The sequence below is a fragment of the Pseudoliparis swirei genome, chromosome 8 (assembly GCF_029220125.1).
Source record: "Pseudoliparis swirei isolate HS2019 ecotype Mariana Trench chromosome 8, NWPU_hadal_v1, whole genome shotgun sequence".
Lineage (NCBI taxonomy): Eukaryota > Metazoa > Chordata > Actinopteri > Perciformes > Liparidae > Pseudoliparis > Pseudoliparis swirei.
The window spans coordinates 18097395-18108419 of record NC_079395.1 but is presented as its reverse complement, the minus strand read 5'-3'; the positions used below and the strand labels follow the sequence as shown (position 1 = coordinate 18108419).

General features: G+C 48.5%; 1 protein-coding gene across 4 annotated transcripts; it reads right to left on the bottom strand.

Moving 5' to 3' along the window:
• Window positions 1-119: 119 nt before the first annotated feature.
• On the bottom strand, window positions 120-10761 carry LOC130197550 (1-phosphatidylinositol 4,5-bisphosphate phosphodiesterase delta-1-like). 4 transcript variants are annotated; one of them, XM_056420269.1, is made up of 15 exons: window positions 10508-10761; window positions 8991-9182; window positions 7993-8221; window positions 7757-7886; window positions 7407-7635; window positions 7078-7279; window positions 6837-6981; window positions 6595-6747; window positions 6334-6495; window positions 6087-6246; window positions 5874-5990; window positions 5604-5782; window positions 1615-1747; window positions 782-931; window positions 120-669 (listed from the first exon to the last, which is right to left on the bottom strand). In XM_056420269.1, exons 1-15 carry the CDS (start codon window positions 10575-10577, stop codon window positions 578-580), a joined length of 2343 nt encoding a protein of 780 aa, XP_056276244.1. In that variant the 5' UTR covers window positions 10578-10761; the 3' UTR covers window positions 120-577. The 4 variants fall into 4 exon arrangements, with proteins under 4 accessions (XP_056276244.1, XP_056276243.1, XP_056276245.1 ...); XM_056420268.1 differs by lacking the exon at window positions 10508-10761 and adding an exon at window positions 9578-9823; XM_056420270.1 differs by lacking the exon at window positions 10508-10761 and adding an exon at window positions 9578-9821 and having other exon boundaries at window positions 9024-9182.
• Between the last annotated feature and the right edge of the window lie 264 nt (window positions 10762-11025).

Sequence of the window (11025 nt, the reverse complement as noted above, 5' to 3'; positions counted from 1 at the left end):
ACACGTTTGACCTCACGAGTCCGAGTGGACGTTGTGAGCCACGTTTGAAGAGAGGAGACGGGGTGCAGCCCACTTTGTCCCCGGCGAGGAGGCATAAAAAAAGAAAAGTGAGACGGGTGTTCATGTTTAAAAACTTTTTATCTTCATCTTGATTTACAAAAAAGAAGTAAAAGTTGACTAAAATTACTGATTAATACAAAGCGCATCGTTTCCATGTTGGCTTCGGTTTCCACCAGTGTTCCTAAAATAGTCATTAAAAAAATAAAAAGTAGATGACGCATTAACTGCCGCTGGGTCATTGAAGGCGTAGTGTGACTCATACGGAGCATTATAAAGCCTGGTAAACCATGGTCTGTGTGCGTGTGCTTGAGTATGTGAGTATGTGTGTATGCGCGTGTGTGTGTGTGGTTCTGTGTGTACAGCATCTGCACGCATATGCGAGTAGCAGCTCAAGCTACTGGAATAAATCTAATAAGTTAATCATGAACTTAAAACAATAGAGAAGAAGAAGAGGAAAAAAAAACACAATTGACACCAGAGAATGGCGGCTGTGTTTCGGAAGTCCTTCGGCGACGTCTCACTCGCCGTCGACGACCATGATGTGCACAAAGAGTCCGGCGGAGGGGAGGACGTCCCCGTTCTTGTTGAGCAGAGGCACGTGTCTGTATCCTGTGTGTGGGCACAAAGGGATGAAGTGGTGAACTGAGCTCTTCTGTTCCTTCATGAAGCGTGAGAACAAAGGTTTAACAGTGAGGGGGAGGAGGCGGGGGTGTCAACTCACCCATGTTTAGGCTGTTGAATGGAAGAGTGTACTGCGCAATGAACTCGTTACCGGACGTGAAGTCGTGGTCTTCGATGGTGAAGCGTACCAGCGCGAGCTCCGGCGTGTACACGTCGAACTGGAAGCTTTCGTTCCACGCCGGGTTGAAACCTTTAAAAAGGGGAGAAGTGCGCCGTCGGTGATTAACGCGGAGTCGTGCGTCTGTCATTTCCGAAGCATTGCAACTCCAGTTATTGGGTGATCTGTTGACCGCGCCCCTCGTTTGCATTTCGGTAAAGAGAACAGCCAGAGGGCGTGAATACTCTAACGGTGTGACACTGCGAGGTTCTTCACACGTAAAGACGGACACAAAGGCAACGGCCTTCAGGTCTTAACCACTGAAGCAAAATTCAATTCAATTCAGTTTATTTGTATCGCACAATTTCACAAATTTGTCTGGGAGTGCTTTACAATCTGTACACAGACATCCCTGTCCCAAAACCTCACATCGGATCAGGAAAAACTCCCAAATAACCCTTCAGGGGGAAAAATGACACCATCGTTGTGGCTGTGTCGCTTTCTGAACCACCGTGGGTCAATGGGTAGCAGATCCGTCTTTCAATCAGGGGGTTGGCGGTTCAATCCCCGCCTTAACCCCGAGTTTCTCTGTGTCGCGGTGTCCACGGTGTGTGAATGCAACATGTAAGTCAGCTAAATGACATGTAATGTAATGTTAGTGCATGTTCAACACGTGTTCAGAAGTATACAACCTTTTTGGAAAAACTGCATCGGGAAATCAGAAAGCACGGCACAGAGCAGACACAAATATAGCTTTTAAAAAGTCGAAAACGTACCGTTGTTTCCGACCGCGGCGGTCTGTCTCTCGGCGACATCGGCTGGCACTCCGTACACCTCCACCCTCACCAACGGGTCCACGATGGAGAACTTCTTGTTGTTCACTTTGGGGAGCTGCTGGGCGGATATAACCTGGAGACAGACGGTCCATCGAGTCAGACGGGGAGAGATCCTCCACACATTGACTTAATCTATGACAACCCAGGGTTCAGATCAGGAACTGGGAGCAGAGTTGTAGTTTAACACCCTTCTCTGCTCTTCCATTCGAGCAGTTACCCACCCATGACTTTAGAGTAGAGACTGTGTCTGTCCCACGGCCACTTCAATTAAATAAATCAAAAGTAAGCAGAAGAGGAGTCGTACACAATAACCTTATACAAGTTAACACCATTATTTCAGCAGTGCAACAAAATAGGTCTATTAAATGTGGTCTCCTAAATATTCGATCTCTGTCATCTAAAGCTGTGTTACTAAATGATTTAATATCAGATAATCACATTGATTTATGTTGCCTAACTGAAACCTGGCTGAGCCATGAAGAATATGTCTGCCTGAATGAATCGACTCCTCCAAGTCATATTAATACTCACATTCCTCGAGGCACCGGTCGAGGAGGTGGAGTAGCAGCCATCTTTGAATCGAGCCTATTAATTAATCCTCAACCAAAATTACACTACACCTCATTTGAAAGCCTTGTTCTTAGTCTTTCACATCCAACCTGGAAAACACTACAGCCAATTCGATTTGTGATTCTGTACCGCCACCAGGTCCATATTCAGAGTTTATATCTGAATTCTCAGAATTTATATCAAGTTTGGTTCTTAAAACCGATAAAGTTATTATTGTTGGAGATTTTAATATCCATGTGGATGTTGATAATGATTGCCTTAGTGCTGCATTCATCTCCTTGTTGGACTCGATTGGCTTCTGTCAGAGAGTACAGAAACCCACTCACAGCTTTGGCCACACGCTTGATCTTGTTCTTACTTATGGCGTTGACATTGAGCATTTGAACGTCTTCCCACAGAATCCTCTTCTGTCAGACCACAACCTCATAACTTTTGAATTTATACTACCGGAGTGTACTCCGTTAGTCAAAAGTTTCTACACCAGATGTCTAACTGACAGTGCTGTAGCTAAATTTAAAGAAGCGATTCCTTCTGTATTTGATTCGATACCACGCCTCAATATAACAGAGGACTCCTGGTCTAACTTTAGTCCGTCCCAGATTGATCATCTTGTTGACAGTGCCACAGGCTCTTTGAGAATGACACTGGACTCGATAGCCCTCTGAAGAAGAAGACAGTGAGGAAGAGGAGGTTTGCTCACTGGTCTAACCCTCAGACCCGCAAACTAAAGCATACGTCACGAAAGCTTGAACGCATATGGCGTTCAACTAATCTCGAAGAATCCCGCTTAGTTTGGCGAGATAGTCTTAAAACATATAAGAAGGCCCTCCGTAATGCCAGAGCAGCCTATTACTCATCAGTAATAGAAAAAATAAAACAACCCCAGGTTTCTCTTCAGCACTGTAGCCAGGCTGACAGAGAGTCACAGCTCTGTGGAGCCGAGCATTCCTATAAACCTTAGTGGTAATGACTTTATGAACTTCTTTAATGAAAAGATTTTAACTATTAGGGACAAGATTAATAATCTCTTGCCCATAACCAGTGCCAATCTGTCCTCAAGTGGAATGGCCTTGGAAACCGCTGTATGCCCTGGTGTATATTTGAGGGCTTTTCTCCCATCAACCGTGACCAATTATCTTCAACGGTTTCTACTTCGAACACGTCTACCTGTCTCTTGGACCCCATCCCGACGAGGCTGCTTAGAGACGTTTTGCCTTTAATTGGCGGCTCTCTATTAGATATTATCAATGTGTCTCTGCTAACAGGCCACGTACCACACTCCTTCAAAGTGGCTGTTATTAAACCTCTCCTGAAGAAGCCCACTCTGGATCCAGAGGTGTTGGCTAACTACAGACCGATCTCTAACCTCCCCTTCCTCTCCAAGATCCTTGAGAAAGTGGTCGCAAATCAGTTGTGCGACTTTCTACATCATAATAGTTTATTTGAGAAATTTCAATCAGGATTTAGAAAACACCACAGCACCGAGACGGCACTGGTGAAAATTACAAATGACCTCTTAATGACAGCAGATACTGTACTGGTCTTGTTAGACCTTAGTGCTGCATTCGACACCATTGACCATGACATCCTGTTACAGAGACTGGAGCAGTCGATTGGCATTTCAGGCACGGCACTAATTTGGTTTAAATCCTATTTATCAGATCGATCTCAATTTGTATTTGTAAACGATGACGCCTCGATAACCACCAACGTTAATCACGGAGTTCCACAAGGTTCTGTGCTTGGACCAATTTTATTTACCTTATACATGCTTCCTTTGGGCAATATTATCAGGAAACACTCCATAAACTTTCATTGTTATGCAGATGATACTCAACTATATTTATCGATAAAACCAGAGGAGAGCAACCAACTCTGTAAAATTCAAGCATGTCTTAAAGACATAAAAACATGGATGACCTGCAACTTCTTGATGTTAAACTCAGACAAAACCGAAGTAATTTTAATCGGCCCTGAGCACCTCAGAGATCAATTATCTGGTGATGTGGATTCTGTAGATGGCATTGCTCTAGCATCCAACACCACTGTAAAGAATCTTGGCGTTATCTTTGATCGGGACTTGTCCTTTAACTCCCACGTAAAGCAAATCTCAAGGACTGCATTCTTTCATCTACGTAATATTTCAAAAATCAGGCACATCTTGTCTCAAAAAGATGCAGAAAAATTGGTTCACGCGTTCGTTACTTCGAGACTGGATTACTGCAACTCCTTATTATCAGGCTGCTCTAATAAATCTCTTAGGTCCCTCCAGTTGATCCAGAATGCTGCAGCTCGTGTTCTCACTAAAACTAAGAAAAGAGATCACATCACTCCTGCACTAGCTGCTCTGCACTGGCTCCCAGTAAAATCAAGAATCACTTTTAAAATTCTTCTCTTAACCGACAAAGCCTTGATTGGTGATGCTCCATCATATCTTAAGGAGCTTGTAGTACCATATTGCCCCACTAGAGAGCTACGCTCACTAAATGCGGGACTACTTGTAGTTCCTAGAGTCTTAAAAAGTAGAATGGGAGCCAGAGCCTTTAGTTATCAAGCTCCTCTTTTATGGAACCAGCTTCCAATTTCAGTCCGGGAGGCAGACACAGTCACCTCGTTTAAGAGTAGACTTAAGACTTTCCTCTTTGACAGAGCTTATAGTTAGGGCTGAATCAGGTTTGCCCTGGTCCAGCCCCTTGATATGCTGCTATAGGCTTATAGCTGCCGGGGGACGTTTTAGGATGCACTGAGTACCTATCTCCTCTTTTTTCTCTCCTTAAGGATGAATTTTCATCTCTCAATCACACCTTACTAACTCTGCTTTCTCCCCGGAGTCCTTTTGACTTCACGTCTCATGGGGTCATCGGACCCTATGAGACGGCATAGATCCCATCTGCCTGATGGATCGCCTGGGTCGTGGAATTCCTGCTCATGACTACGCCACTGTCCTGTTGAGACTCCGCCCACTGTTGAGACTCCGCCCACTCCTCCTCCCCACCGCCATCTGCCTGATGGATCGTGGAGGTCTCCATCGTGGAATATGCCTACTATGAACTATTCATACACTCTGTCATATTCATTGAATGTATTTTAACTCTAAATCTGTCCTTCTGTACACATTACATCTATTGTTCTGTCCATCCTGGAGAGGGATCCTCCTCTGTTGCTCTCCTGAAGGTTTCTTCCTTTTTTCCCCTGAAGGGTTATTTGGGAGTTTTTCCTGGTCCGATGTGAGGTTTTGGGGCAGGGATGTCTATGTGTACAGATTGTAAAGCACTCCGAGACAAATTTGTAATTTGTGAAATTGGGCTATACAAATAAACTGAATTGAATTGAATTGAAGGGGGGGGGGGGACACTCACCAAGACATGGAGCGTCTTGTGCTTCAGCCACACCCCTCGGGTCAGGGTGATGGGGTCGAACTCCGTGGCCGCGTCCCTCATGAAGGCCGGCTTCAGGATGTAGCCGCTCTTTCCGTTCACCAGGAATCTGCCCTGGTTGACGTCCATGTCGGTGCAGGTCGTCTGGAAGTTTAAGGCCACTGGAAGAAAAAAAGGGAAATAGTAAGAAGACGAACGAGGAAATCGGGGAAACGGACACGCCGCCGTCTCCCATCGGTTTCTGCCGTGTACCTATTTGGCATCCGGCGTTCCACAGAGGCACCGGGTTGTAGTTGGAGGAGTCGGTCCTGGAGCCCGATGGGTAGATGCGGCTCAGCTTGTCCATGTTGTGGTGGACGTAGGCGTTGGCTGCAGGGAGCAGAAGAGTCATCGGCTGAGCTCAGAGCTGGATCCGGTCTTTCGATCATGAATCTTTGACCCTGTAAACATTTGAGTCTTCCTCACCCGACTCCTCCGCCAACCCCATGGCCTTCTTCTCCTTGAAGGACGACATCTCGTAGAAGCTCAGGTTTCTCCTGGCGTCCTCAAAGCCGTGGAAGTGGACGCTCTTGCAGTAGACCACCATGTCAGACAGCTGCTTCGCCAGCTTCAGCTTCTTTCTCACCTACGCATCAGCGGGAAGGAAATTTAAGTCGGCACTAAATGAACGCCGATAGAAAAGGTTGTTCGCGGAGGCCGTCGAACACCCCACCTTTCTCTTCTCTTCCTCCTTCTGCTCGTCCTCGTCTTCATTGTTGGACTCGTCGTCCTCCTCCGTCACGTCCGTGTCGTCCGACTCAGCCGCCTCGGGAGCATAGCTGGCCTCCAGCTTGTTTAATCTCTTCCCTTTGATCAGGAACTTCCCCTTCAGCTCCTGAAGTGGACCAGAGTAGAGCCCCACCCCTCCCCCGTGAGCGACCGGCATCGCAGCCGGGCAAAAACATCTGTCCGATAGATCAGAGCGCACACAAACCTCGGGAGATGGAAAGTCGGTGGGCATTCCCTCCCCCAGGGGGGAGGTGACGAGGGCGCTGCCCAGGATGGAGCTCAAGTGGCGGGCCATGACCTCCTGCTGCTCCACGCTGCAGTGGTTCTCCAGGGAGAGGATGACCGGGTAATCGGACGTCTGGGGGACGAGCAAAACACAAAACACAAAACGAAGAGCACTCAGAACACGCGCGCTGCTTTACGGACATTACTGGACGCCAAACGCACCTTAAAGGCGTACTCCTTGATGGATTCGATGGCGTCCCGGAAGAGGATCTTAGAGGTCAGTGTGTAGCCGTGGTAGATCTCCGGCTCGTCGTCTGATCCGTCCCAGACGTCCAGCTCCACGCAGCGGCAGCCCTTCAGCAGAGCCCTGAGAGGGTCAACACCAACATCAGAGCCTCACGGGTCAAATGGATAAAACATTAAGAACCAGGAAAAAACGTCTCGTCCGGAAGGAAGCGGTTACCTGACGTAGGCCTCCGTGCTGCTGGGCCCTCTGAGCTGGTCCTTCATGAGGTAGGTGTTGTGCGAGGAGGAGATGAAGTAGTGGTTGAGGGGCCGGCTCATGTCCTGGTACACCTCTCGGTGGTCCGGGTTGAGGACCACGGCCTCCGGATGGTGCATGTACATGAGGAAGCCGTCTTTGGACAGCAGCTTCTTCTCCTTGGCTGAAAGAACACGACGGACACGATTAATCTCTCACAGGCGAGACAAAGACCCCCCCCCCGTCTTAAATCGGTCGCGATGTATTTTTGGAGCAAACAAAGAGACGGTCATTTCAGAAGCCGCACTGACCGTTGTCGTCCGGCTCGTGCTTCTGGATGATGTTCTGCGCGTCGGCCAGCGTGGCCTTCTCTCTCTGCTCCGTCATCAGGAAGGCCACCAGGTCCTGAGGGCTCATGAAGCCCGTCGTTTTGGCGTACGTCCCGTAGATGACGTCGATCTCCTCCCGGTGGGTCAACAGGTCGTAGAAGCGTTCTATCTCCTCCCCGGCCAGGTATCCAGATTTGGATTTGTCGCACTTCTGTACGGAGGGAACGACAAAAATAACTTTAAAACGTTATCATGCGCTCAAGTCGTACATCATGACATCTACTCGGGATTCCGACGTGTAGGAATCCTTCAAAGAGCTCGGAGGGCGCCACCTTGAAGAGCATCTCGGCGTGGTCGTCGTCCACCTTGATGTTGATCAGACGCAGGAAGTTCTTGAGCTCCGACTGAGTCATCTTGTTGTCTTTGTTCTTGTCGGCTTTCCTCAGGCAGCTGAAGATCCAACTGTGACGCTTGTGATGTAAGGAGAGTCGAGAGGAGTGTGTGCAGCAGGAGTCCCCAAAGGAATTAGTCAGGTCCACCCTCAGTCTCCCCCCCGTGATAAGGATACTGCTCCGTCTTCTGCTGGACGTTGAGGTGGTTCCTGTTGGAGAGCACTTTCTGCAGGCTGGTGAACCACTGCTTGGCCTCTTCATCCGAGCTGGCGATGAGGTCCAGGTTCTTGCGGCGGCCCTTGAACATGATGGAGAAGCAGCGGCCCTCCACCTGGTCCTTCGTGTTCTTCTTCAGGCCCTCGGACTGACGGCCCATTCGCACCGCCGAGATGTCATCCAGTGAAACTGAAGGCGGGCAGAAGAGGCGCAAATGTTTTTTTGGGGGGGTATTAATGATATATCTATATTCCTTTTCTTTTTTATGCTTACATTGCAGGTATATGGTGCCATGATGTGATTATGAACCTCGATTGATTGATTGAGGGATGTCTCGTCTCCACTTCCCGTATAAATAATGTCTTATTGTGCTAAATAAATAAGAAACGGAAGGCAGCTCTTTGTACTTTTGGTATCTCCAGGCGTCTCAGACCGGCCTGCTTGGTAAACACAAACCCGCCGTTCACCGATGTCACATTACAAGTTTCGGGGAAACTAAATTTCGACATCTGCCGTTGTGAAACGTCGTGTGATGGAACTTTTATGGGTCGCATGTGTCATCACGTGTGGCGATAGACACCAAAAGACACCATTATGCAGTTATCAAAGTGAGACTTCATGACTGCAGTTCATGGGTGTAATCCGAGGCTTTAACTGCAACCACTCCTCCACGCACGATAAAAATAAAATCAAACAATGAAACATTATCTTGATAAACACACCCAGTAGCGTACGATAATACAAAGGACTTTCAGACAGGAAGGACCTTTTTATGCTCTGCAATCACTCCTTCTCTTTTTTATAATCCATTTTGAGGAAATCCATCTGGTCTGAGAAAAAACACGATTTACTGTGAGATCGCTCTAAGTCATAAGAGAAGAAGAGGTGTGAGACGTGTGTAAAACACAATCATCACATGTGTGCAAGAGAGGAGGGGTTTTGTGCAGGTCTCACACACATGCAGCTGGGTAGCTGGGACCGCAGCACTCACAGGTTGCGCTGTCCTTGAAGGTTCTCTTGGATTCACGCCACATGGTCTTGCAGTCCTCCATGAGTCTGAAGTAGCGGGTCTTCTTCCAGGACGGTGACAGGACCTTGAGGAGGTCTCCCCCTTGCAGGAGGAACTGGAGGTCCGAATCGCCCTCCATGCCTGTGAAGAAAGAAGAAGAAAAAGGAACCGAGAGAACAAGTCAACACAGATCAAACAATACTTTTCTGAAAGAATGCTCTGAACTGAATGCTTTTCAACTAAAATCCACGTGTCAGGTAACTGAAACCGTAAACCCTGCTCCCATCTTCTCCCCTCCCCCTTTCTTTTTTATTACAACCTTTTTTTAACCATCAGAAAACAGACAATATATGGAACAATCAAACCACAAGCAACAGAAGATGTCTGATTAAAAGCCCTTTTACAGCTTTACACATAAAAACAACAACACAAACGTCGAGGTCTGAGACAACAGCGCGCGCAGCAGTCCGACCCTCGCCGAACACTTTGGGTGTGCAACGAGAGGTCCTCTCACACGTAATGACAGAGCAGCCTACCTAGGAGCGTTACGTTCATTTGTATCACCTTCTGCCGTCGGGCATAGCGCAGGATCTGCTCGGCTCGGCTCGGTTCGGGTTCACCTCGCAGGCAATACATGGCGGTGGTGCTGAGGCAACGTGCAGCGGGACTGCGCTCTCTAAGCGACGGGGACCTGGAGCCGGGAGGGCGTGGACCGGCCCCACTCAAAGTCCACTAATCATCTAGGACGGGACTCTTGTCAACCACGGGTGCGTAACGTTACGCGCAGCCACAAGCGGAAGCGGTTTGGAACAAGTTATCGCTCACTCTCACACATTGATAAACACTGCTGAAGTTCGCTTCCATTGTCGTCACGTGACTAGAGTAATGTATTGTGCATAGCTGCTGGACAAATATTGACAATGCACCTAAGACGTAAAGTTACAGCCTGGTGTTGGCTCGCGGGCTCCACCTGGTGGCCAGTTCGCGGTACTGGCACGGGGCTGTGCTCTTGGTTTCGCTCTACCCCGCCCGAGGTTTACTCACCTGAGACACCGCGGAGATTACGTGAGCAGGTGAACCAACACACTGAACGCCAAGAGTTGGGACATTTGGGCCCGTTCAGCCCAACGTAAGGGGTTGTTGCTGTTTTTGTTTTCTCTCTCGGGGTAATGGCTGTGTGGGCTGTTTTGGTTTGCAGCAAGGCGAAACTACAAGGCTGCTTTAGAAGTCGCCACACCTTTCGGGCGCAGGCGGTCTCCCTCGAGCTCGATGTGAACACCCGCAGCTCGAGTAGAAAACAAACTCCGATCGCAACAAGTTAAACTTAAGAAAACACGCGAGCTGCTCCACACTCGGCCCTCGAGGAGTGGGCCTCTTCGATTTTGGGAGAAATCCTGGAACAAAGTTACTTCTCGCGAGCACCAAACGCACCTTAATGAGCATAATTAAACACAAACACGACCTACTGTTGCATTTCAGCTCGATCCCATTCGTTTCCATCCCTACTGAACTGTAGTCTCTCTCTACTTTACGCATGGACGTGTTTCCTCCTGTTCACTTGATGCGCCGTTTCATCCAAAAGTTGCTCCTGCGAACTCTTCAGGTCCGAACACTTCCCGAGCGCTCCGGCACATGCGGCGACACACAAGGTGGGTCTCGACTGGCAGTCGCAGCGGTGTCACTCCCGCAGGCTACAACACCGGTTTGACAAGACTGCCATGCGAGCTGCTGATGTCACAACAGGGAAGGTTACACCTAAGTGCGCGTGCCATCGGGCGTGGGGACTGCGGCACCGCGATCCGCACGTGACTTTTTAATTAAAGCGTGGAAACACGTTGCAACCAAAAGGGACACCTTCATTCAGTTTAATTCATTCCGTTCAGTTTTCAGCTCTCTAAAGCACCAGGCCACTCTGGGGGAGAATAAACAGGGAGAGGGTGTGGACCCTGAAGGCCCCATGAGCCTCAAGAGACTTGGTATTTAT

What these genes read in the sequence shown, in the direction of transcription:
- LOC130197550 (XM_056420268.1), bottom strand. Translation starts at nt 9,677, where the DNA reads ATGTATTGCCTGCGAGGTGAACCCGAACCGAGCCGAGCCGAGCAGATC. An exon ending in AGGAGGAAGAGAAGAGAAAG is followed by an intron (nt 6,247 to 6,333) that starts GTGGGGTGTTCG and finishes GCTGATGCGTAG; the next exon opens with GTGAGAAAGAAGCTGAAGCT. An exon ending in GAACGCCGGATGCCAAATAG is followed by an intron (nt 5,783 to 5,873) that starts GTACACGGCAGA and finishes TTTTTCTTCCAG; the next exon opens with TGGCCTTAAACTTCCAGACG.